At 41.8% G+C, this 27768-nt stretch overlaps 1 protein-coding gene across 1 annotated transcript; it reads left to right on the top strand.

Annotated features, from left to right (window-relative positions):
• Positions 1-628: 628 nt before the first annotated feature.
• LOC126232241 (trichohyalin-like) lies at positions 629-25801 on the top strand. Its single transcript, XM_049942533.1, has 2 exons — positions 629-670; positions 24686-25801. The coding sequence occupies exons 1-2, from the start codon at positions 629-631 to the stop codon at positions 25799-25801; spliced, it is 1158 nt and encodes a 385-aa protein (XP_049798490.1).
• The last annotated feature ends 1967 nt before the right edge of the window (positions 25802-27768 follow it).

Here is a 27768-nt window from a genome sequence, read left to right as displayed (position 1 = left end):
GGTGTTATTGGCAGAGAGCGAAAGAAGTATGACTGAAATGTTAAAAGAATTAAACAAGACACGTGAGTAAATTGGAATGAGAAATAATAAGAAAAAGGCAAAATGTCCGGTGATAAGTGCAAGAAAAGTAAGAACAACTATAATGTTAGGCAGGAAAATACAGAACAATTTAGTGTTTTTAGATAACTGCGACGCTATTATGGACGACATTGGAAGTAATAAGGAGGTGAAAACACGTATAGCAATTGCCAACGAGACGTTTCATAACAGGAGGCTTTTATGTGGGTGCGTTGATAGGGGATAAAATAGGCAGGCACAGTGAGAAATTAGGTGGTGTTGAGTGGGAGAACAGAGAGAAATTTTAAAGGTAGCAGGATGAGGAAACACAATTGGCGTGGACACTAAATGAAAAGAGATTGTTTATTGATGGTATGGAGGAAATAGTGAATGAAAGAAGAAGAAGGAGAAGAAGAAGAAGAAGAAGAAGAAGAAGACGACGACGCAGAATATACCAGGTGGAGGACAGCGTAAGGACAGAAAATAGTTGTGAGAAAACAAGAGGGTAACAAATGATGGGACTGCATGGAGAGGTACATGTGAAGACCTGCCCTAGGGCAGAACACTCATGATGGCGGCGATGGTGGTGGTGGTGGTGGTGGTGGTGGTGGTGGTGACGACGACGACGAAGAGGAGACTTATTTAGGACATTTTCCAAGACGCCCATTTTCTTGTAATCGAAATTTAAATAAAAAATAGGCAGCATATAATCCGTACTCTAAAAACGACCGTGAAGTGCGTGGCAGATGGAACTTGCCACTATACCAGTTATTAGGACTTATTCCCTCTCCACTGACGTATGGATCGTGCGAATTGTGACTGTTTAAAAGCCTCTGCTTAGTCTTATCTGGTCTTCACGCTTCCTACACTTACGATACGTAGGCGGTTTCAGTATATTCCTACATTCATCATGTAACGTGGGTTCTAGAAACTTTCTAAGTAGGCCTCCTCGCGATACTTTGCTCTTCCACGGTATAGTCCGTGTCTATCATCAACTGTCCGTTAGTTCAGTTCTTTGAACACCTTCCTGACATTCTTCTATGGGTCAAACAAACCTGTGAGCATTTTTGCTGCCCTTCTCTGTAGAAGTTCAATATCCCCTGTTCGTCCTATCTGGTACTGATTGCAATTCCCCAGTATTCTACCAATGAACCGCACGCGCTTTACCTACAAATATGCTTATATGAACGTTCCATTTAATACCCCTACAAATTTATACACTCAAGTATTTACACGAGTTAACAAATTGCAGCTGCAGCGCACTGAAGCTGTAGTCATCGGACTACGTAGTCTCATTTTGTGAAATGTTGATTTTGTTGATACCGTCACAGTAGAATATTTGACTATGCTAACAGAGCCTCAACCTCACCTCTGCTTGCACGGCTTCGAACTATAAACGTCCTCGAATGTGTTCCGTAAGTTTTGGAGACAGATGAAAATCTGATGGGACCAAGTCGGGGCTATGTGGAGGTCAATCGATGGCAGTGAACGAACGGCATCGGAGTGCTGCAGACGTCGCAGCGCTCGGCTGTAGTTTGGCGTTGTAATGCTGACCAACTCTTCGAATTCGTGCTTTCAGTTTTCTGAGCTGTTTCTCACGCACCGACATAGTTACATCACACACCGCTATGTTACACGGTACAAATCGGAGCCCTCTAGCAGCAGAGGGCTGCAGATATGTAGAATAAAGATGTAGAATGTTACTAACGTTTTTTAACTGGAAAGCTTAGAGTTTTCAAATAAAACATTTGGAATAATTACTTCTCAGCACGCCCTCGTGTTATATGCACAAAACCAAGAAACTGTTTCCGAGCAAAGTATGCTATCCATTTAATGGAACATCTTTATAACGTACATCAGTAGTAAACCTTATGGTGATGGTGAAATTTCGGATTTATATTTACATTGAAAAACGATTTATCTGTGGCCAATACACAATTAAAATGGCAGTAGCCAGGTGGATATTAACTGCAATAACGCCCACATTGCCACGGTAAGTGGAAGAATTTGTTTACCAACACATGTCGCCATGTAACAGTCGCTCATGGTGATACATTAAAGAGTTCTCTGTCCCCACGTCAGAGAGCCAGTACCCGGCATCACTCTAACGAAATAAAGACGCAATTTCTGTGTGCCGCATTTGAAGGTGAGTCTGTAAAGGCTACAAAACTAGTTAATGGAATTAAAAATATTTCAAAAAGTGAGTTGTTGCAGTTTTCCGTATTTATATTCAATACACTAGTCACAGGCTCTAGATCCTCAGTGGATATGCTTAATCGGTTGTGATACCATTTGAATTGTTAAGTGCGTGATGTGTCCCTCCGAGATTAATTTTGCCTGGGCTTTAAGCGACTCACCGGTCAGCATTTACAGAGCTGCCAACTACATCTCGCACCGGGAATATTATTAGGCTGTTTGAACCGCAGCTAAGGGAAGCGAGCGCAGATCGAACGTGCATTCGCAGTCATTCCCTCTATTGACTACCATTCGCCTATATTCAACATTTAAGGATTCCTCCGGAAATATTCCAAGTAGACTTTCTCTGGATATTTTACAGTCGTATCTCATTATGATCCAAGAATCTCTAGCAATATTGGGGGATGGGTCACGCGAGTGATTTCTAAGCAATTTCTTTTGTACACATATTGTGTTTTCCTAGAATTCCACCAACGAATGGCAGCCTGCCACCATCTTTCCCTAAGACTGCGTCTATGTGACGGTTCCATTTCAAATCTCTAGAAATTTTTACACCCAGGTATTCGTGTGAGTTGAGTGATTGAGAATTTGACTCGCTGACACTATACCCGTAGGATAAGGTTATTTCGTTTTGTGAACCAAACAATTTTACATTTCGGGAACATTTGAACCAAGTTGTCATGCTTTGCACTACAGTGATATCTTATCAGAGCGTGGCTTCTTTCAGATAGTACTTCATTGCAGACAACTGCATAATTTGCGGAGAGTGTGAAGTTTCAAATAGACCGCGTAACCACCACCCCCTTCTCCCCTCCAAATTGCTATCTGAAGACTGCAAGTCCCATATGTAAACCACCTTCAGAAGTTCGTTCATTTTCCGTATCAGTTAATGTGTTAAATACTTGACCTGAAGAACCATAGCCCTTTGCAGTTGAAGACGCTCTGTTTTAAGAGAAGCTAGTTTTTCGAAAACATCTGAATGTTTATGAGCTAGGTGTTGTACAATGCTATAATATTTCAGGTACATTCAGCGATATGTGTGAATACTGTTAGACAAATGTGTTGCGAATAGAGTGAGTTGTAAAGAAGTAATAAATTCTAAATTCATGCCTAATGCTGACGCCTTACTGCATGAACAGCTAAAATGTAGGAGTGATAAAAGTCTTTTTTCCATTCATCATTCTGTCAGGGATATCAGCTGGAAAAAAAAGTTTCGGAAATTTTCCAAATTGTGTGAAGTTTGTTGGAAGTCGCCAAGTGCTGCCATTCACAAATGCACGGTTAATATAATCTGGATAATTTTCGCGCCATGAAATTATGCTGTCTTGGACGTGTACGCAGTTTCTAACTTTTAACGCCCGACTTATTGTGTTAAACCTATGCCTTTAAATGAGGGACGGAAGGAGGATTGTATTTAATGTGCCATCGATGTCGAGGTCATCAGAGACGCAGAAGGAAATGGCACTGCGTCAAGGAAGGGTAAAAGAAGTCCGCCGTGCCCTTTTAAAGGAATCATCCCGACATTTACTTGGAGTGATTTAGGAAAATTACGGAAAACATAAATCAGGGTGGCCGGACGCGGATTTAAACCGGGCCGGGTTGAGGACTTTCTCCGCCCGGGGACTAGGTGTGTGTTGTCCTTATCATTTCGTCATCATTCGTGAAGGTGACGAGGTTGGACTGTGTAAAGATTAGGGCTTTGAACAGGCGCTGATAACCGCGCAGTTGAGCGCCCAACAAACCCATCTTCATCATCATCATACAGTGTACTAACCACTGCGCCAGCTCGCTCGGTATACTTTTAAATGAGTAAATTATGTCAGCATTTTTAGTATTTACATTGACTTCATTCTTCATAAATGAAAGCATGAACTACGAGCAGACAAAGGAATTGGGATAACGAATGAGAAATACCTGATTGTGCACATGATTCAAGTGAATGAAATGACCTCCAAAGATCTGCATACTACCTGAACGAAATATGCAACGAATGCAACTTTAAAATTTCTAGTAATAAAACGAAAATAAGTGCACTTCGAGGAAAATATTCAGTCAAATTAAAACCTGCTTTAGAACAGGTCTCTTAATCTTTCATTTAGGCTACGCTGTAAGATCTTATTTTTACTCTGATACTGAAAATAAATTACACAAATTCTAAGCTGTCTGGGGCACCATTATCCGAACATTGGGCAATAAAGTACAAAAAGAGATTGTCCCGAAATTCTATAAAATGGTCGCGGTTCCTGTGTTATGCTATAAAGCGAAAACATGGTTATTAGAAAAAAAAAATTCAGACGGCAGTGATGAGGTTCCTAAGAAATTCGAAGGGCTGCAGAACAAGAAATGATTAGGAATGAAGATACTAGAGAAAAATTAAGTATTTTCAACAGAAACTAAAAAATTCAAACATATCGTGAAGACTGGTGAGAATGCTAATTCCCAGACTTCCCCAAAATATTCTGAGCTACAAGCGGAATGGGAGACGTGATATTGAAAGGCCTCGGACGTGGGAGCAATTTCGTTTGAGAGACTATCCCGCGCGTCGACTACTGAAGTACTTATATATTACACAATTGTTAAGTTACACATCAAAATAAGTAAGTTTTAATGTAGTTTACGTTCACTGATGTAAAAAAAAAAACATTTCTTGCTTTCTAAAGTGGGCTATGTTCTTTCTCAGGGTTCAAACTGTCTCCATGCCAAATTTGAACAATATCTGTTACGCGGTTTAGTCTCGAAAACGAAACAGACTGTGTTACAACGAAGAAAAACAACTGAGAGAAAGAAGCGGCGTCACTTTCTGCAGGACGCACCCATCATTTTGCAGGACAATAATCGGCACGCTTGGTGCAAGTCGTGATTGATTTGTTCGCTATGTGGGGCTGGAAAGAGCCGCACCACTCACCACACACCCCGGACTCATGCCCTCGCGATCTCAGCTTGATTCCTAACGTGAAGGACGAACTCTGGGGTATTCGGTTCGGAGCCGTTATGGAGATTCGTCGGACAATAGACCGCTCCATTCGAACTACCTATACAACTGGCGTAGCTACGGGTATCTTGCTCTTTCGACATCACTGGCGACGGCCTATATACGAGAGCTGCTCAAAAAATATCCGATCTCTAGTAATTGTTGAAATCAACAATGGTATCAGGGCGTGCATGCGCTCATGTTTTCAGGCATACATAGCACACATACCTGATTTTCTCCACTACTTCGGAACACTTGCAAGTGGTACACGTCGGATTTAGTAATGTCAGCAAAATGACGTCATTGCATGACATTTGGCTTCAAGCTCGGCGATTCTCAAGTTGAAACCATCATGTGATTGAGGACGAAGTAATGGGTAATACACGGCTAAAGGAGTGGTACGACCGTTTCAAAGGCGGCCACTAATCAATGAAGACAGAAGGCAGTCAATGTACGCCCTCAATATCCGCATATCAGGTCGTTACTGACCCCGAAAGATCCCTAATGAAGCAGAATAGACAAATCACAACCAGAGAAGTTGCAGTCTAATCTAAAAGCCGTAAATTCAACTAAATACCTAGGTATTACAATCAAGAACAAGTTAAACTGGAAGGAACACATCGAAAATGTTGTGGAGAAGGCTAACCAAAGACTGCGTCTAGTTGGCAAGACACTTAGAAAACGTAACAGACCTACAAATGAGACTGCCTACACTACGCTTGTCCGTCCTCTTTTAGAATAGTGCTGGGAGATGTGGGATCCTTACAAGATAGGACTGACGGAGTACATCGAAAAAGTTCAAAGAAAGCCACCACGTTTTCCATTATCGCGAAATATGGGAGAGAGTGTCACAGAAATGATACAGGATTTGGGCTGGACATCATTAAAAGAAAAGCGTTTTTCGTTGCGACGGAATCTTCTCACGAAATTCCAATCACCAACTTTTTCCTCCGAATGCGAAAATATTTTGTTCACACCGATCTACGTAGGGTGGAACGATCACCACGATAAAATAAGGGAAATCAGAGCTTACGGAAAGATACAGGTGCTCATTCTTTCCGGGTGCTATACGAGATTGGAATAATAGAGACTTGTGAAGGTGGTTCGATGAACCATCTGCCAGGCACTTAAATGTGATTTGCAAGTATCCATGTAGATGTAAGTACAGGTGTTCACATTTTTCCTATCCCCTGTATGTGCATATCACTTCCCACGAACTTTGTTACCTCAATGTCGATATCTGCACCATTTTCGAAATATGTAAGCTTACTTATATTATCTGTAATGTTAATATACAACGTGAAAGGTAAGGCTCCCAACACACTTCCCCGTGGCACACGTGGCTACTTTTACACGTACAGATGAACCTCCATTCAAGATGAGATGCTGTGTCCTCCTACAAAAATATTTTACTGGCTGTACTTTATACGATACAGGCAAACGGTCAACTACAATTGCTGTTAACTGTGCGGTAACTTCTAGCGTATCAGAAGCGGTTTAGGAAAATTGTTTCAAATGAGTATACGCACTCGTATTTCGGCAGGTGCACAGTTTTGCCTTTCAATTTTTGCAAGTTTCCCAGATACTTTTTCGAAAATGTCGAGCAAAACAAATCGAAATGTTTCTTACATCATGAAACAATGAAGAAGCAAATGCGGGTTTGTTCGCAAACCCGAAGCAACATCTGGTGCAAGAGTCATGGGTTTTAATAAAGTAGCGCCCGCATCTTGTGGTCGTGCGGTAGCGTTCTCGCTTCCCACGCCCGGGTTCCCGGGTTCGATTCCCGGCGGGGTCAGGGATTTTCTCTGCCTCGTGATGGCTGGGTGTTGTGTGCTGTCCTTAGGTTAGTTAGGTTTAAGTAGTTTTAAGTTCTACGGGACTGATGACCATAGATGTTAAGTCCCATAGTGCTCAGAGCCATTTGAACCATTTTTTAATAAAGTAGCTGTCGATAGTTTTTCTTTTCATTGCTAACAAATGTAACTGGCAAACACATACTAATGACTTCTCAAATATCTAATTGTGATGGAATAGGCGTTTCGGTTAACCCTAAAAACCAATCGAAGATCGCAGCTTGCAAGGGGAAACGTCAAGTAGGATCGTTAACATCTGCAGAAAGGGGCGAAACAGTAACCAGCCTCATTATTACGTCAGCAAGCGGAGCTTACATGCCTCAAACTTATTTTTCCACGAAAGAAGAAGCAGAAAAAAATTTAGTTAGGACTGGCAGAAGGAGGTTGCGCTGAGGTCCACAGCACCGCATGGATGGCCACAGAATCATTCTTTGTACGGTTTCGAAAATTTGTGGAATTTTCTAAGGCATAAAAGGACTTCTCCTTATATTAGATGGCCACTCAGTACATACGACATACATTGACGTTATGAACTACGCGAGGGAGAGTTGCGTTTCGTTGCTATCTTTACCACCACATTGCTCTCACAGACTTCAGCCGCTTTATGTTTCTTTTATGAAGCCTTTAAGCCTTCGTTATAGTGATGAGCTTCGAAAATGGCTACGAAGCCATGCAGGGAAAGTCGTAACTATCTTTCAAATTTCAACGCTTTTTAGTTCAGCTTTCGTCTAAAATGCAACAATGAAAACCGCTATTAAATGTTTCTAAGCTAATGGAATACGGCCCACGGACCAATCCAGATTCACCGATGCACACTTCCTTCCGGCAGATACATTTGACATCGGACAAAATAGGTCGTCAGATAAAGAGGTTATCATATCTGAACAATTGGAATTGCCTCCACCTAGCACACCAGCTAAAAAAGACGACGCCAACGGGCTGGATAATCAAGCGGACGAGGTTTCAGCGAATTCTAACAATGAACTGCCGCTTAAGAATGACAAAGTTATTGAGGCTAATTGTTCTAATCCTTGATGCTCTTGGATGACAACTGACAACACCTCCTCATTTCATATTTCACTACAAATTCTGATGCCCTGGCCAAAAGTTAACGACAGCAAGAAAAGAGCGAAACGGAAGAGGGGGAAGACTGTTGTTTTAACTGATTCGCCGTACAAAAAAAAGAGTTAGAAGCCATTATTAAGGAAAAATAGAAAAAGAACTTTGCCAAAGAAGAAAGTGCAAAGAAAAAACTATTTGCGAAAGAGAATAAAATTAAGAAAAAAAAGAAAGAAAGGGCCTGAAGATAAATGGAAAAAAGGACAGAATACAATACTAAGGAGAGTGATGAGAAAATTTCCGACTGTGAATGTTTATATTGTGGTGGGTTTTAGTCAAAATCAGTTGAAGGTTGGGTCGCTTGTTCCACGTGCAAAAAATGGACACATGATTCTCGTGCAGGAATAGATAGCGAAGATGATGAGTCTTTCCTCGTGTGTGAATTTTGTAAACAGCCTTAAGAAAAGGATACAATACATGAAAACTGTAGTTTGACATTAATATTCACTTTAAACTAAATAAATACCGAACAAGCCAATATTTTCTGCATTTCCGATAATTTTATACGGTTTTGTAATCACTTGTACTTACCACCCCATACTGCCGCGTGCACAGGGCAGAATGGGGCAAATGACATACATTTCTGTTTTTGAGTGAAAAATATTGTTATTTTATTTTATGGCAATGTTCTTGTATTTTTGTGATTAATACATCATAAGGTGTTCATATAAAAATTGGTAACTCTCTTATTTATCACTTTTGAACATTTAATCAAAGTTTTCAATTTTGTATCCCATTCTACCCCAGGTTCCCGTATGTGTCGGATAAGAAAGATAAAAATACAATCGCTACTCGTTTCTTTAACGACAATTTAAGCTGTGCTCGCGGGTTCCTCCCATCGTTCATCACGATATATTACGAAAAAATCATAGTTAATGATCATTATAAATTGCTCTAGAAACGAAGGCAATCACATTTAACATTTAATAAGGCGACTGGTATCCTTCGAAACGCTAACTAATGACCGTCATGCTAAACGTCATGGGTCAAAGTGGACGGGTGGAATCGAAATACGCCCTTTGCCCACGATCGCTACTTTCTGTCAAGTTGTGCCATTAATTTCTCTGCTCCCTAATCTGTTTTCGTATCTCCCCATCAGCTATTCGATATAAACTTTTTTAGCATTCTTCTACACCACCACATTTCGAAAGTTTCTAGCCGTCTCCTGTTTGGAGAACTGTTGTGCAACTTTTGTACACAGCTAGAGAAAGTGTGTTAAATATGGTGCGGACGGAAACACTAGGCTACGCTACAGGGCAATCTGCTCGCACAACGTTTACTCGGCATTCATAATCGTTGGCCTAAACAACTGTCAATCAAATTACCCCCTTCAACCTTAGATCTCGGGCTACACTACCAATCGGCCTGTCATCACAACCAAAATTTCTTTGTGGCGGGGGGAGGGGGTGGGGGCGGATTTCCTGTATCTCTCTCTTGGGAAAAACTGTCAGTTATTGTAGATTTACTAATGGTAAACACTTTTGAGACGACTCATAATTTTAGAATAGTCCTCTTCGTCTTACTTGGCATAACTTGTTCGCTGGCGTCCCAGCAGCTAGCTCCCTCAGTGTCTGCTTCTGCCATAGCACCACGCCAATCTGTTGTTGTCTTAGCAGACCGAACGCACCGCACATCCGACACCTTCTGAACCACTCTATGGCCAGTTAGCAACTGAGTCGAGCACTGTTTACATCGTGAAAGGAAAACTATGCAAAGATGTACACTCAAATGGCACGACTGAGTAGCACACACACACACAGTAATATCTGTGGAATGTCCATCGACACGCGTGGAACGAAATTCTTCTCGCGAACGTACAACGTCTCCGAAAAAAAAAAAACTCGTGACTATATTCCGCCATTACGGCCAGGTTCTCATTCAAATGAGCAAAAAATGGTACATTTGGAAAATTTTTTGAGACAATGAAAATACATTCGAAGGATCTGTTTGGGAATTACGAGTGATCATACTATGAGCTTTATTTTAGATTTTCAGTAAAAAAAATGGCGCCCGTAATTATGATTTGATCAAGGGCCTGCGAGTCTGAAGTACGCAGAGTGCGTACAGTGTGGCCCCTCAGATGTTACCTGGAATCAAAAATGGATAACATCAGTTGATACTACATTATTTCTCTGAAATTAAAAATGGATAACATCAGTCGATATTACATAAAATTTATGGGAGCGCATACCTAACCGCAATGAAACAACCTTAAATTTAACGATACAGTGCTAATTCGAACTTTGAGTTCGATTTTTGGGGGTTTGTTTCACTCCTTATGCCCACACAAAAATTAGTTAATATTAACAAATGTCATATTATAGCTATAAGCTCCTAAGAAAAATGTTTACTTTTCGGGATCCGAGGTAGAAGTTAAGAGGTTGAATCACTTTTAGTTTATGCTGCATGCCGTTCTGAGAAGAAAACGTTTCTCGAAAAAAAAAAAAGTGTTCAAAGTTTAGGGAAAACTTTTAGTTATATTTTTGAATACATATGGGCACAGCAGTGATCAATGTCTTTTAAATAATTACTATTAAAAACAGTCTTGATCACAATTTATTTAACAAGGTGACCGGTTTCAACCACTACTGTGGTCATCTTCAGACCACTGAGTAGGAACCTCTTTCTGTTGAAGAATCACTAGTAGTGATTCTTCAACAGAAAGAGGTTCCTACTCAATGGTCTGAAGATGACCACAGTAGTGGTTGAAACCGGTCACCTTGTTAAATAAATTGTGATCAAGACTGTTTTTAATAGTAATTATTTTAGTTATATTATTATTTCGATTTGCATGAACTGACTGTTACATATATATTTTTAATGTCGCTGAACAGGAAGCTGAAGTCAGATTTTCAATATTCAAAACGGCTAGTCCAATACGGAGGGCACAGGATTATGTTTTGACCAATTTTTACCAAAAATGCATTTTCGTTATTTACGTTTAGTCTGCAATTCAAGTAGTGCTTATGCGGCCTGCCTCTAGCTCGAATTGTTCGTACATAGCAATTCCCTGTTCTCCTTGGCCGGAAAGGCCGATCTGTGTAACTTGGATATGCTGCACTCGTTATTCGTCAGTATTTTTGGCGAGTATGTTTGCATGCATTCTGCAGTATGAATCGTTTTGAGCACGTGCGACACGGGACGAGTTTTCATCTACATCTACATGGATACTCTGCAAATCACATTTAAGTGCCTGGCAGAAGGTTCATCGAATTACCTTCAGAATTGATAATTTATTGAAACCCTCAGATGTCGATAGGTGTTGTTGATACAACCTCGATGGGGACAGCTGAAAATGTGTGCCCCGACCGGGACTCGAATCCGGGATCTCCTGCTTACATGGCAGACGCTCTATCCATCTGAGCCACCGAGGACGCAGATGAATAGCGCGACTGCAGGGACTTAACCCTTGCACGCTTCCCGTGAGACCCACATTCCCAACTGTCCACAATCAACATACGTAATGTACGTAATAGGTATTTGCCCATCCACTCATTACTCGGGCACACTAAGGTGACGATTCCCGTAAGAGTTCGGGCAATCATTGCGCATTTGCACAGACGAAGGTCAATGGCAGGGTAGCCTTTAACTACATATATGAAGATAGTAACTGTTCTCGAAGGAGCAGATACCACTGATTACCGTGCAGCTTCTCTAGAATAAATGATAATTAATTGAAACCCTCAGCTGCCGACAGGTGTTGATATACCTCTATAGGGACAGCTGAAAATGTGTACCCCGAGGTACATCAACACCTGTCGGCAGCTGAGCGTTTCAATTAATTATCATTTATTCTAGAGAAGCTGCACTGTCATCAGTGGTACCTGTTCTTTCGAGAATAGTTACTATCTTCGTATACCTTCACAATTCTCTATTATTCCAACCTCGTATAGCGCACGGAAAGAACGAACACCTATATCTTTCCGTACGAGCTCTGATTTCCTTTATTTTATCGAGGTGATCGTTTCTTCCTATGTAGGTCGGTATCAACAAAATATTTTCGCATTCGGAGGAGAAAGTTGGTGATTGGAATTTCGTCGCAACGAAAACGCATTTGTTTTAATGACCCATCCCAAATCCTCTATCATTTCAGTGACAGTCTCCCATATTTCGCGATATAACGTGCTGCCCTTCTTTGAACTCCGACAATCCTACCTGGTAAGGATCCCACACCGCGCAGCAGTATTCTAAAAGCGGACAGACAAGCGTAGTGTAGGCCTTCTACCTGAGCAAGCGTTTCCGACTCAGGAGTGTCCCATGGCAACCGCCTGTCTATGGTAAGCTCCTATGAGACCAAACTGCTGAGGTCATCAGCCCCTAGACGGCCGGTGTGGCCGTGCGGTTCTAGGCGCTTCATTCTGGAACCGTGTGACCGCTACGGTCGCAGGTTCGAATGCTACCTCGGGTATGGATGTGTGTGATGTCCTTAGGTTAGTTAGGTTTAAGTAGTTCTAAGTTCTAGGGGACTGATGACCTCAGAAGTTAAGTCCCATAGTGCTCAGAGCCATTTGAATATTCTGCGTGGTGTCTGCTTGTTCTATATCGTGTCTCCCTACCACTTTCGCGCAACGACGCTCTGAGCGTGTTTTTTAGGGAATTGACTAGTTTGAACCTGGGACCTGTTGCTGGTAAGGAGACACCAGACCACACATGACATGTAGAATTCAGAAGAGTTCAGTGACACTGGCGATGATATAACCAAACACTTAATTATTTCGGCGTCAGCTCCACTGCACTCCCTGTAAAAGAATCTTAATACTAACTAAATTTAGTGGAAGGGGTTCAAGGCTTTCCTATTTTTAGTTTGCTGGTAAAATAACGTCGAAAAAGCAGTTAAGTTTACCATTGGAAATTTTATTCTAATCACAAAACATTGTTTATAAATTGCACTATTGATAAAAGGAAATGTTTTAATACAGGATGGTAAAAACCAACAAAAATGTGAACGAATATTCCCTGAATGGGTTTCCAAGTTCTACAATGGATCGAAGGATGACCTATGCCATATCACATCTATAATGTAGGTTTAAATTAAGTTTCACAAGAGAGAAAACTATCTAAATGGTCTACAGTGACCCTCAATTATCTTTATTTACTTATCTAACTTGTCGTAAATTACAGTGGCTGATGTGGCTTCTCATTAACTATATAACAGAAAAATCATCGCGTTTCGGATTTTTACTTCAAGTGGCAAATGTGAACACCATGAGCTTTAATTGACGATCGACACTAGTATTACGCAAAAAAGGGATGTAACAGATGAGACTTCTGCAGTTCTGAGAGAAGCTTTATGCGCTGTTATGCGGCATCGCGTGCGTTCATTACCTTGTCGGTGTTCGTCAGGGGGCGGCGGACAGCACAGCTCCGCTCATCTCGCCGTCTCGGAAGTAACTCTCCCTAACTTCTCCTTACTATAATTTACCGAAGTTGGTTTAAAAAAAACTATCTGGCTGTGTTTTCATCTTACCAATCAGGGTCTCAATGTTAACCTTAAGCTCCGCCTACAAAAATTCTGTCTATCCAATGACAAACATTATACTTTTCGTGGTGGGGCAATGTTTTTAAAGTTTGCAACGTAACTGACGCGAGAAAGTCTCACGCTAAAACTTGCAGCTGGTGTGGTCCTTTTAGCGTTATCGTAAGATCTATACTGTTCTTCTGGAGGGCTCTATCTTTTAACATGGGCTGGGGGTTGGTCCTAACGTAACAGAGACGCGAAAAAGTCTCAAGCTAAAACTTGCGGGTGGTGTGATCCTAGCAGTTAGCTGGCGACGTGGGTGTCCGTCCGTCCCTTATCGTAGGGCCTTCCAGCTTAACACGGTTCTGCTCTCGGCTTCTGTTCTCGTTTCTCCCCTCGGAACTGCGTCTGTCTCATGGTGGGAAGGTATGACATGCATTTAGGCATTCTTGTGTTAGTCTGTGATATTCCATTTGCTCACTCGTTCCTCTTATTACTTTGGTTAATTTAATGTCACGATTTATTCGGAGCTATGTGACATACTACTGGATTTGCTTATCATGTCAGGGTTTTCATAGAAGGTGTTGGATTTGCCTGATACCTTATAAGTCCCCATGCTTACACACTACTTACAGTAACGTATGCTAAGGACAAACACACACACACACACACACACACACACACACACACACACACACACACACACACACACACACACACACACACACACACGCCCGAAGGAGGACTCAAACCTCCAACGGGGGGAGCCGCGTGAACTGTGAAAAGGCGTTTGAGACAGCGCAGCTACCCCGGGCGGCTCATGGCAGCCGTGACACTGCTTCAAACAATGGGCTGCAGAAACTTTTGTAACGCAAGGATTAAGAAAACCTTTCCGTTCCAAGAGTCTAGACAAGTACACCCTTAAAAAATGCAATTACAAAGAAATTGAATTTTCGAACGTTTTCAATCAGAACCTGTCCTTAAGGAACACCGTTGATCAAATGTGACAGGGATTATGTACTCAGGTTTCACATGTGGGTTAACAGTTTCTAATCAACATACGGAAAGAGCAGGGCTTAAAACTTTGAAGCGTTAAATTTCAAGGGCCGTTCTCTTGTTTGCAAATTGTTTCACAGCGGAAATTTCTCTTTTTTTTTGCTATAGGAAAAGGAAGATAGCAATGGGAGGAGGGGGGGGGGCGGGTGGGGGGGGGGGGAGGAATCTTGCGTCTCCCACCTTGGAATCTTCAATACATAATTTTTATTCATTACGCGATTCTCAGCCACTTGTAGAAGTGATTTCCCTTGATTCTGCAAAACTTTCCCTTTAGCCAATCGTAGCAACTGTAGGATTTGGTTCCTGCTGCATGACATGTCTCGGAACTTAAAATAACCAACTCATTTGCATAAAGAGCTAGCTTATCATCCGCTTCTTTACTTGTGTAGACCGTATGGTCTGCAAAGAATTTTTTTTCTTTAATCGTTTTTTATGTCTTTTGTAAATTGCAACACTTTCTGAACTTTTCACGCTAATTAACGCCATTGAAGCATGGTCTTTTACTGAATGTTCTTATGACCAAAAAGCAATGCCGATAGCTGGAGTCCAAGGTGTTTGTTAATCAAGCCGTTTGTAGTCTTGTGGTGATATCTCCGTAGAATCTTTCATTCCCTAACGCATATTTCTTTATATCTAATTGAGAAGTGAAATACCGGTTTTCATAGATGCAGACTTAAAATATTTTAATATCACGCAATAAATATTTCATTAAAATTTTTCATCCCCTTAGGATTGAAGTTCCAAAACCAGTGCAACATTGAAAAATTCTAACAGAGGAGCCAAATACGAATTCTGAGATATATTTAGTAATGCTTTCACAATGAAACATTTTCAGAAACATTTCACACCTTTTAGGGGTTGAATTTTCAAAAATAATTAAACATGTATTCTTCTATTTAGAACTGAGGAGCCAAATTCAAATCTTCATCGATTTAGTTCTAAAAATGCTTTCATAGTGAAATATTTCATAAAACTTTTCGTCCCCTATTTCACTCTATTGGTGAGTTAAATTTCCAAAAACAACGAAACACTTTTTTTTTACATCCAACAATCCATCAAATTTCAAGTTCGTATACTTTGCAGGTTGGGCTGGAAGGTGATGAGTCAGTGAATATGTGTGCCCTTATTGCACCTCATGGGAGGTTGTAGTTCCAAAAACAGTGAAACACGTATTTTTCAATAACACAATTTTCATAGATTTAGCTTTAAAAATTCTTTCACACTGAATTATTTTCATAAAACAATTCATTCTATATTCCACCCCTTTTATGGGTTGAATGTATCAAAAACAGAGACACATGTTTTTATTTTTATTTTTTATTTTTTTTACTTCAACCGAGAAGCCAAATTCAGGTTTCAATATATTTAGCTTTAAAAATGCTTTCATAATTAAATATTTCATGAAACATTTCATCCTCTATGGTAGTGACACACCAAAATCACAATAGTAATCTGTTGTAGCAACTACATATTTTATTACAATCGAAAGCATTATAAAATCACAATCACAATAATACAGGAAACTGCCTTATAAGGCCAGATCAGTTGAAAAAATAATAAATAAATTTCTTTACATGGAACAAGACCCATAAAACTTGAAATTTTGATATGACTAGGCAAATATACTTAGTTAGCTTTACTTAAATAGTACAAATGTCTATTCTGAGATATAAACCACACAACTTTATCTGGAGAACAGGTGAGCAATACAACTGAACTGAAACAAATGAGCCTCCGCGAGTTATTTGGCCAGTGTCAGAACTTAATCTTTGATTAATAAGTTCGCTAAAAATCATTCCGAAGTTAAGATGACTTTATCTCCAGGTTCGGCATATTAGGGGCAGTGACAATGAAGTGGCCGACGCTCTCAGCCGTATGTTCGCGGGAGAGTCTGGGGAAGGCAAGGGCCACGTGGAGACGGATCTTGGGGTGAATTTCCGTCTCTCCGAGACACCCTGTTTCTTCTGCGACTTAGCTGACAAACAGGATGAGGACCCTAGGTGGGGACCGATTCGGCAGCAGTTGGCGGATGGCGAGGTCGTTACTGGCTATTGCCTTCGTGGGGGCCTCTTGTGTAAAGGGGGAGACAGCCATGGTGAAGTCAGGGTCTGTATTCCACAGGAACTAGTTAGCATGGTACTCATGATTCCGCGGTCGGGGGTCATTTGGGGTTCTACAAGACCTACACCCGGAAGAGAAGTCGTCCTACCCCGGTGGAAGTTAGTGACGAGGTCGCCGTTGCTGCACCGACTACGCAGCATGTGCCCCGGGTAGAGCTAGTGCAGTGAGACGATAATCATCCATTCCATGGTCAACACCACAGATATCCTGCGATTTACTTTACTCTGATACCCATACAACATACAGACAGTGCAGCAAGTGAAACCTCACTATGCGCAACAACATTATGAATTCGCTCTTCATTTTCTGGTGCGGATAGAAGTTGGTGACTTATAGCTGGGTAACAGTCTGTACAGTGAAGAGGCTGATTTTATACTACAGGGTGCAGTGAATAGACAGATCTGCCGAATTTGGGGTACTGTTAAATGATGTGGATTCACAAGCATCTTTATTCTCCATCCGTTCTTCTTTGAAGACAATTCACCATAAAGACCTGTCAGGTGTACCGTGACGTCTGCACGTTATCGAGACCTCTCTGTACAGCATGTGAGTCGCTTGGGACTTTCTGTTATGTACACGACCAGTAACGCTCTTGTCCTTGTGCCTCCTTTGCACTTAGATTTCTGAAGATGGAAATAACTCCAAAACGCGTCATGCATACTTTGCATTTGATCCGGTGACCTCGCTGTTTGGTCCTCTCTTCCCAAATCAACCAATCATACTTTGCAACAACCAATAAAGTCATTCTTCACCTGCTGTGTGGGATTTTATGCTATCTGATCAGCAGACCTAAGCATATTAATAGAACTAGTTTCGCCTGTGGTCAAAATTCGACCAATTGCGTCAATGAATCTCATATGCGATGGATATTGTCATGTATCTTAAAGTGAAATTTTAGTCGCAGAACTGATCCCTGGCAAATGCTGCGTTGTAGCTACGTGTGTCTATGAAACAGTTCTTTAATTTTTCTTTAATTATACAAGCATTTAAAGGGAGTCTTTGATACACTACGTTGACAAATTAATTTTATGTTAATGGTGGCAAATTAATTTTACCCTTATGACAACAGAATGTGAATGCCATTGTATCGTATAAGGTCATCTCAGACGCGAAATTACTTGCATTACAATATCTGCGTTGTAAATTCATCAAAACGCACTTACAATTCTCAAAATTATTTGTAATTATGTTCCGTGCACATTTACTTGTATCTTTTAGAACAATAGAATTATCGTTACTGACATCTGCATTATTCCTATTACTTTCTCTACGCAAAAATTGTGTCTCTAGCTCTTCGTCTTTCAGCCCGACCCGTTAATGTTCTTTTTCGAGGCATAGCCTAAAACAAGTACAGTTTCGTTACAATACAGGACGTCGTAGCTACTCAAAATGCAGATACTGAAATTTAGGAACACACTACATTTGGTGGTGGCGGCGGAAAATGAACACACAGTTAGTTCCGTTTTCTCTTTCACCAAAGTAAGTGAAACAACGACGTTAATAAAGAACGTTTGCTGTCCCCGACGACTTCGTTACTACGTTTCGTTTTCCACTGTTGACAACTTCAACGACATAGCAGCTTCGGTCCTGGAAGTTGGTAGCAGTGTCAGAGACAAAGGAAAAGTTTTCACATGTGTGCGCTTCTATTTACCTATCCTAATGGTTATGGACACACATGATGGGTTCCTTTTGTTCACATCTACGGCGAAGTTCCTTACCCGTTATGCAAGTTTGATTTGTCATATTGTATAATTAATTTTAAGAATCAGTACTTCAGTTTTCGATAAACAGATGCGTTATCATTATGAATGTTCACATTGCTATTACTTTCTCGACGCAAAAACTGTGTCTGCCTAGCTCTGCGTCTTTCACTCTGACCCGTTAGCATTCTCCTTCTAGGCATACACTAAAACAAAGATGGTTTCCGCATACTAACGGAAATCGGAAGTCTTACATATTCAAAGTGAAGAAATTACAAATTTGGAACTTACTTCAAAGTTTCTGATAATGGCAGCAAACGATCACGTAATTACTTGTACACAAAACTAAGCGAAATAACGACGCCAATATACAAAGCTATTTACAGACATCATCATTGACTTTGCAGTTGCCGCATTTTACATGCCAGATATGCATGTTGTACTGCAAATCCATGTAAGCACGAAAGCCCCTAAAATACGATCTCACGAAATGTTGTCACTTTCATGTGTCATTTCTACTGTAGCACTTGATCTGCGCGCTAGGCCGAGGTTGGCAGCTCTACAGTTTTCAATTTTCAGGCACTGGAGATTTTAATGCATGATAGAGAATGCAAGATTAGTGTTACGAATGTGAAAGCTATTTCCTTTTACGACTCTTAATGGCTAAATACAGAGATTATTTTTTCTTAGCGCACATCTATGGCAAAGTATCTTTCGAATCACATAAGGATCATTGTCCTCGTTGTACGATTAATATACAAAATCTGTACTTCAATTTTCTTGTTCGCGTATTAAAATTATGATTTGACTTGTTGTTACATCTTTGTTACTGACCATTCACCCTCGAAAACACTGTACATAGCTTACAGCGGGCTGGAACGTGCATGGTCAACTCTTGTCCCTATTGTCGTATCTGCAAGCTACCAGATCATCTTCCACGGATTAATGTGGAGATTACAAAGTCGCACTCGAAACGTAATCTGCATCCAGCTATATTTTTAACGCTTCAGGGCCGTTTACCCGAGCTAAAAGTCATGCGATATTTGTATGTAATCCCTGAAGGAACATGACGCTTCTTGTTTATTTATAGATTTATAATCTGAGACGTGATCAACTGCAAGCAAGCCCCACTGACTGACGCAAATGCCCCTTTCCAGACAAGATACCAAGATTAAATCTGTAAGTTTTAGTTTTGTTTGCCGATATGAAACTTACTGACTGACGTAATTCAACATTTTAGTAGAAAACAGCCGTCTGAAAGAAATAATTCTGTGGGAGATGAAAACAAAAAGAGAAACACATTAAGGCACATTGAAACGGAAGCGAGACAGTTGGGAATAAGTAAGGAAATTATTATTATTATTTCAAAAATAATCACCATAATTGTTATTACGTTTATACAAGTATGCGACAAGACGGTATATGCCTTCATGGAAAAAATGTTTGCGGTGCCTACAGAACCATTCTGATACTCAAGCGTGCGCCTCCTCGTCCGAAACAAATTGACAGCAACGAATGTCTTTCCGCTCTAAAAATATGGACGTCGCACGTGGGAGATTGCGACCGTATGCAGGATCTGTAAGCGCTCTTCCCAGCGAAATTTCTGCAGCATGGTACTGTAAGTAGGCTGTTTATGTTTTCTTATTGGCAACGCCACGTAGCGCTCTGTATGAAAATCACCGGCTGTGCTGTGTGCAGTCTGTGGCTAGTTTGCATTGTTGTCTGCCGTTGTAGTGTTGGGCAGCTGGATGTTAACAGCGCGTAGCGTGGCGCAGTTGGAGGTGAGCCGCCAGCAGTGGTGGATGTGGGGAGAGAAATAGCGGAGTTTTGAAATCTGTAAGACTGGACGTCATGAACTGCTATATATATATTAAGAGTATTAAGCTAAATACATTGTTTGTTCTCTATTAAAATCTTTCATTTGCTAACTATGCCTATCAGTAGTTAGTGCTTTCCGTAGTTTGAATCTTTTATTTAGCTGGCAGTAGTGGCGCTCGCTGTATTGCAGTAGTTCGAGTAACGAAGATTTTTGTGAGGTAAGTGATTTGTGAAACGTATAGTCCGGGCCATTCTTTTGTACGGATTTTTGAAAGTCAGATTGCGTTGCGCTAAAAAGAATATTGTGTGTCAGTTTAAGGACAGTCATGTATAATGTTTCTAAGAGGACGTTTCATATGGCGCGCCTGCCAGGATACCTCACTGGAATCTTCTGATTTTTTTTTTTTGGTAGTTTGTGTAATTAGTGTAGCTATTGTTTATTGCTAGCGTGTAATTGTAGAGAGAATCTCCTTTGTAGTTGCAGTCTTTCATTGTTGTTGTGGCATGCATGTAGATTTACACCAAGTATTTCGCAGCTGCGCTTGCAATTAACTAGATATTATTTTCAGTGCTATGTTAATGTGTTCTCTTATTTTTACTCTTCAAATTGTGCTTTTCTGTGTTATCGTGTGAAATATTGTGACAATAATGGCGTGTGAAAAACGTAATACTAGGCTCCAAAGTAAACTGAGAAATGACAGTGAAGACGAAAGCAGTGTGTTAGCGCCACCGTGTAATGAATTAACTAATATTCAAAGTAGTAATTTGGTAATTGTGCATAGGGAAATGGAGCGGGCGGCAAATAATGGCATAGAAAGTGAAACAATTAGTGAACAGGGAAGCATTATCGATAGATCGGTCGGCAATAGCTCGCCTCAGGAATCCAAAATGACAGGACGCATCTCGAAAATTCAGGTTTTGGGTCCTCACCGTTTTCTCAAATAAGTCAAGACACATTTTCTGCTTGTCAAAATGTGAATGTTGCCGGTGCAAATTCACTGCCGAAAAGCACTGAGGAACATGTTTCAGATACCAGTGCATTGTTATTACAATTAATACAACAAATGGGACAAATGTGTCGACATCTCGAAATGCATCGGTATCTCCGAAATAAATCGACATCTCCGAAATAAATCGAAATCTCCGAAATAAATCGAAATCTCCGAAATAAATCGAAATCTCCGAAATAAATCGAAATCTCCGAAATAAATCGAAATCTCCGAAATAAATCGAAATCTCCGAAATAAATCGACGTCTCCGAAATAAATCGACGTCTCCGAAATAAATCGACGTCTCCGAAATAAATCGACGTCCCCGAAATAAATCGTCGTCCCCGAAATAAATCGTCGTCCCCGAAATAAATCGTCGTCCCCGAAATAAATCGTCGTCCCCGAAATAAATCGTCGTCCCCGAAATAAATCGTCGTTCCGAAATAAATCGACGTCCCCGAAATAAATCGACGTCCCCGAAATAAATCGACGTCCCCGAAATAAATCGACGTCCCCGAAATAAATCGACGTCCCCGAAATAAATCGACGTCCCCGAAATAAATCGACGTCCCCGAAACGTATCGACGTCCCCGAAACGTATCGACGTCCCCGAAACGTATCGACGTCCCCGAAACGTATCGACGTCCCCGAAACGTATCGACGTCCCCGAAACGTATCGACGTCCCCGAAACGTATCGACGTCCCCGAAACGTATCGACGTCCCCGAAACGTATCGACGTCCCCGAAACGTATCGACGTCCCCGAAACGTATCGACGTCCCCGAAACGTATCGACGTCCCCGAAACGTATCGACGTCCCCGAAACGTATCGACGTCCCCGAAACGTATCGACGTCCCCGAAACGTATCGACGTCCCCGAAACGTATCGACGTCCCCGAAACGTATCGACGTCCCCGAAACGTATCGACGTCCCCGAAACGTATCGACGTCCCCGAAACGTATCGACGTCCCCGAAACGTATCGACGTCCCCGAAACGTATCGACGTCCCCGAAACGTATCGACGTCCCCGAAACGTATCGACGTCCCCGAAACGTATCGACGTCCCCGAAACGTATCGACGTCCCCGAAACGTATCGACGTCCCCGAAACGTATCGACGTCCCCGAAACGTATCGACATCCCCGAAACGTATCGACATCCCCGAAACGTATCGACATCCCCGAAACGTATCGACATCCCCGAAACGTATCGACATCCCCGAAACGTATCGACATCCCCGAAACGTATCGACATCCCCGAAACGTATCGACATCCCCGAAACGTATCGACATCCCCGAAACGTATCGACATCCCCGAAACGTATCGACATCCCCGAAACGTATCGACATCCCCGAAACGTATCGACATCCCCGAAACGTATCGACATCCCCGAAACGTATCGACATCCCCGAAACGTATCGACATCCCCGAAACGTATCGACATCCCCGAAACGTATCGACATCCCCGAAACGTATCGACATCCCCGAAACGTATCGACATCCCCGAAACGTATCGACATCCCCGAAACGTATCGACATCCCCGAAACGTATCGACATCCCCGAAACGTATCGACATCCCCGAAACGTATCGACATCCCCGAAACGTATCGACATCCCCGAAACGTATCGACATCCCCGAAACGTATCGACATCCCCGAAACGTATCGACATCCCCGAAACGTATCGACATCCCCGAAACGTATCGACATCCCCGAAACGTATCGACATCCCCGAAACGTATCGACATCCCCGAAACGTATCGACATCCCCGAAACGTATCGACATCCCCGAAACGTATCGACATCTCCGAAACGTATCGACATCTCCGAAACGTATCGACATCTCCGAAACGTATCGACATCTCCGAAACGTATCGACATCTCCGAAACGTATCGACATCTCCGAAACGTATCGACATCTCCGAAACGTATCGACATCTCCGAAACGTATCGACATCTCCGAAACGTATAGATAGATATCTCGAAACGTATAGATAGATATCTCGAAACGTATAGATAGATATCTCGAAACGTATAGATAGATATCTCGAAACGTATAGATAGATATCTCGAAACGTATAGATAGATATCTCGAAACGTATAGATAGATATCTCGAAACGTATAGATAGATATCTCGAAACGTATAGATAGATATCTCGAAACGTATAGATAGATATCTCGAAACGTATAGATAGATATCTCGAAACGTATAGATAGATATCTCGAAACGTATAGATAGATATCTCGAAACGTATAGATAGATATCTCGAAACGTATAGATAGATATCTCGAAACGTATAGATAGATATCTCGAAACGTATAGATAGATATCTCGAAACGTATAGATAGATATCTCGAAACGTATAGATAGATATCTCGAAACGTATAGATAGATATCTCGAAACGTATAGATAGATATCTCGAAACGTATAGATAGATATCTCGAAACGTATAGATAGATATCTCGAAACGTATAGATAGATATCTCGAAACGTATAGATAGATATCTCGAAACGTATAGATAGATATCTCGAAACGTATAGATAGATATCTCGAAACGTATAGATAGATATCTCGAAACGTATAGATAGATATCTCGAAACGTATAGATAGATATCTCGAAACGTATAGATAGATATCTCGAAACGTATAGATAGATATCTCGAAACGTATAGATAGATATCTCGAAACGTATAGATAGATATCTCGAAACGTATAGATAGATATCTCGAAACGTATAGATAGATATCTCGAAACGTATAGATAGATATCTCGAAACGTATAGATAGATATCTCGAAACGTATAGATATCTCGAAACGTATAGATATCTCGAAACGTATAGATATCTCGAAACGTATAGATATCTCGAAACGTATAGATATCTCGAAATGTATAGATATCTCGAAATGTATAGATATCTCGAAATGTATAGATATCTCGAAATGTATAGATATCTCGAAATGTATAGATATCTCGAAATGTATAGATATCTCGAAATGTATAGATATCTCGAAATGTATAGATATCTCGAAATGTATAGATATCTCGAAATGTATAGATATCTCGAAATGTATAGATATCTCGAAATGTATAGATATCTCGAAATGTATAGATATCTCGAAATGTATAGATATCTCGAAATGTATAGATATCTCGAAATGTATAGATATCTCGAAATGTATAGATATCTCGAAATGTATAGATATCTCGAAATATATCGATATCTCGAAATATGTCGATAAATCGAAATATATCGATAAATCGAAATGTATCGATAAATCGAAATCTCGAAATAAATCGATATCAATAATTTTTTGTACTCCGGGAAAAACGCCGACTCCGGGAGAAACGCCGACTCCGGGAGAAACGCCGACTCCGGGAGAAACGCCGACTCCGGGAGAAACGCCGACTCCGGGAGAAACGCCGACTCCGGGAGAAACGCCGACTCCGGGAAAAACGCCGACTCCGGGAAAAACGCCGACTCCGGGAAAAACGCCGACTCCGGGAAAAACGCCGACTCCGGGAAAAACGCCGACTCCGGGAAAAACGCCGACTCCGGGAAAAACGCCGACTCCGGGAAAAACGCCGACTCCGGGAAAAACGCCGACTCCGGGAAAAACGCCGACTCCGGGAAAAACGCCGACTCCGGGAAAAACGCCGACTCCGGGAAAAACGCCGACTCCGGGAAAAACGCCGACTCCGGGAAAAACGCCGACTCCGGGAAAAACGCCGACTCCGGGAAAAACGCCGACTCCGGGAAAAACGCCGACTCCGGGAAAAACGCCGACTCCGGGAAAAACGCCGACTCCGGGAAAAACGCCGACTCCGGGAAAAACGCCGACTCCGGGAAAAACGCCGACTCCGGGAAAAACGCCGACTCCGGGAAAAACGCCGACTCCGGGAAAAACGCCGACTCCGGGAAAAACGCCGACTCCGGGAAAAACGCCGACTCCGGGAAAAACGCCGACTCCGGGAAAAACGCCGACTCCGGGAAAAACGCCGACTCCGGGAAAAACGCCGACTCCGGGAAAAACGCCGACTCCGGGAAAAACGCCGACTCCGGGAAAAACGCCGACTCCGGGAAAAACGCCGACTCCGGGAAAAACGCCGACTCCGGGAAAAACGCCGACTCCGGGAAAAACGCCGACTCCGGGAAAAACGCCGACTCCGGGAAAAACGCCGACTCCGGGAAAAACGCCGACTCCGGGAAAAACGCCGACTCCGGGAAAAACGCCGACTCCGGGAAAAACGCCGACTCGGGGAAAAACGCCGACTCGGGGAAAAACGCCGACTCGGGGAAAAACGCCGACTCGGGGAAAAACGCCGACTCGGGGAAAAACGCCGACTCGGGGAAAAACGCCGACTCGGGGAAAAACGCCGACTCCGGGAAAAACGCCGACTCCGGGAAAAACGCCGACTCCGGGAAAAACGCCGACTCCGGGAAAATACTGTGAAATGTTAACACATCAGTTTGTAGTTATTGCCCAGTACAATTAATTTAACACAGACACTATTCATAATCACCATCAAATTGCAACCAAAGTTTTGGTATTTATCTTTACACAAAAAATGGTCCTGACGGAAAAGTCTCATCCTTTGGAAAGTTTATATCGAGATGTGCTAAATATTACAGGTAATCCATTTACAATAATCCAGAAGTACTGCAAAATTAGAAGAGACTGTCAACCTCATCACTTAGAAGTAGTGCACAGCCAGGACGACAGAGGTTGCATTGCTGTTTCTAACCTCCGGTGCTTGAGATGCAGAATCCAGGATTGCCTCGAATGAGAATGGCTGGAATGAATATCCTGCACCAGCATATAACTTACTCTGGAACTCCACCCTGCAAAGAAAATCACAAGGCACAGTTATTCCACATCATTCTCAGCAAACTACAGAGTCCTCTTCAACTGTGAAATTTCTTAGCAGCTATTGACTAGATGAAATTTCTTAGCAGCTATTGAGGCAAAAGGTGGCCAATTATTAATTTGTTTTTCAAAGCTCATTTCAGTGTATATCGGAATACTCAGTGGACATCTTTAACCATCATATTTTACTGTCTAAAAGCTGTCAACTTTCGAGACTAAGTATAAGCAGAGCTTGGTCTTTTCCATTCAGAGTTTGTTTAGAATGGGTATCACGGGAAGCAGATCCACTGGGCATTTAGAGCAACCTGCTTTAAACAACATGAGCAGGCAGTAGACACAGAATTTGACTGACTGTTCTCCTCCTTATGTTGGCAGTATGTTAAGCTTGTGTGTTTCTCACAAAAGAAATCTGGCGAAAATGCTTGAATGGGGGGATGAAACCACGACAACCAGTACAAGCCTCAGACTGTGTAGCATGGTATCTGTGCTTCATTTCTCTGGAAGGTTGCTGGACGTCAACTTTCCCTCCAATGACTTCACAGCACCCCTTATACTGGCACCAAACTAGCATATAAATAGGCCTGTTGGAAGTCCTCTGCACCCTTGCACCTGAAGGTGACTGGCACGCTGCCTCATTGTCACCGCAAGACACCACACTTGCTAGGTGGTAGCCTTTAAATCGGCCGCGGTCCTTTAGTATACGTCGGACCCGCATGTCGCCACTGTCAGAGATAGCAGACCGAGCGCCACCACACGGCAGGTCTAGAGAGACGTCCTGGCACTCGCCCCAGTTGTACGGACGACTTTGCCAAAAGGGGATCACTGACAAATACGCTCTCATTAGCCGAGACGATAGTTAGCATAGCCTTCAGCTACGTCAATTGCTACAACCTAGCAAGGCGCCATTTATCTTTTGCTGGTTATCTTATAAAGCCTGTACCGTCAGACCAATGTTCTACAATTATGGATTAAAGTTAAATATTCCAAGAGCTTCGTACTTTATTTACTAAACTTAACTCCTTTAACTGTTCCAGATCTCACACCAGTCTGCGTGAGCTTAACGCGTGCATTTCGGCCTCCTCTAGAAACACAGTGTTGGCACTTTTGCCAACACTTCAGTAATAATGAAAGTCATTTCGATAAAAATTTAAAGCCGTTATGAGTTTCAAACCTACAACCTTACCCTATTCGTTACGCCATGTAACCAGCCAATATTATACTATATTTTAATTCTATTGAGTGTCACAAAAAATTCTGATTTCTTTTTCCATTGATTACTCTCAGACTGGGTCCCACCGAGGTGAATGACTGCAAGTGCAATACCTGGTATCATAACCTACATCATACAGATGGTTTCACAAAAAGTCTATCTCACCACTGAGGATCTCTCCTTGTAAGTGCTTATCTACCGCTGAATGCCCCTATTACACAGTGATGCGACACCTTTACTCTTTCTGCTGTTCACTGTACATTTCAACTAATTTAATAATGGGCAGTTGTTTCAAAAATTCAATACTCATGCTGACACTTTACAACTGCTTATGGCCAATTTACACTTGTG

This window comes from Schistocerca nitens, unplaced genomic scaffold, assembly GCF_023898315.1.
Source record: "Schistocerca nitens isolate TAMUIC-IGC-003100 unplaced genomic scaffold, iqSchNite1.1 HiC_scaffold_468, whole genome shotgun sequence".
Taxonomy (NCBI): Eukaryota; Metazoa; Arthropoda; class Insecta; order Orthoptera; family Acrididae; genus Schistocerca; species Schistocerca nitens.
The sequence above is the reverse complement of the archived record's forward strand: the minus strand, read 5'-3'. Positions and strand labels throughout refer to the sequence as shown.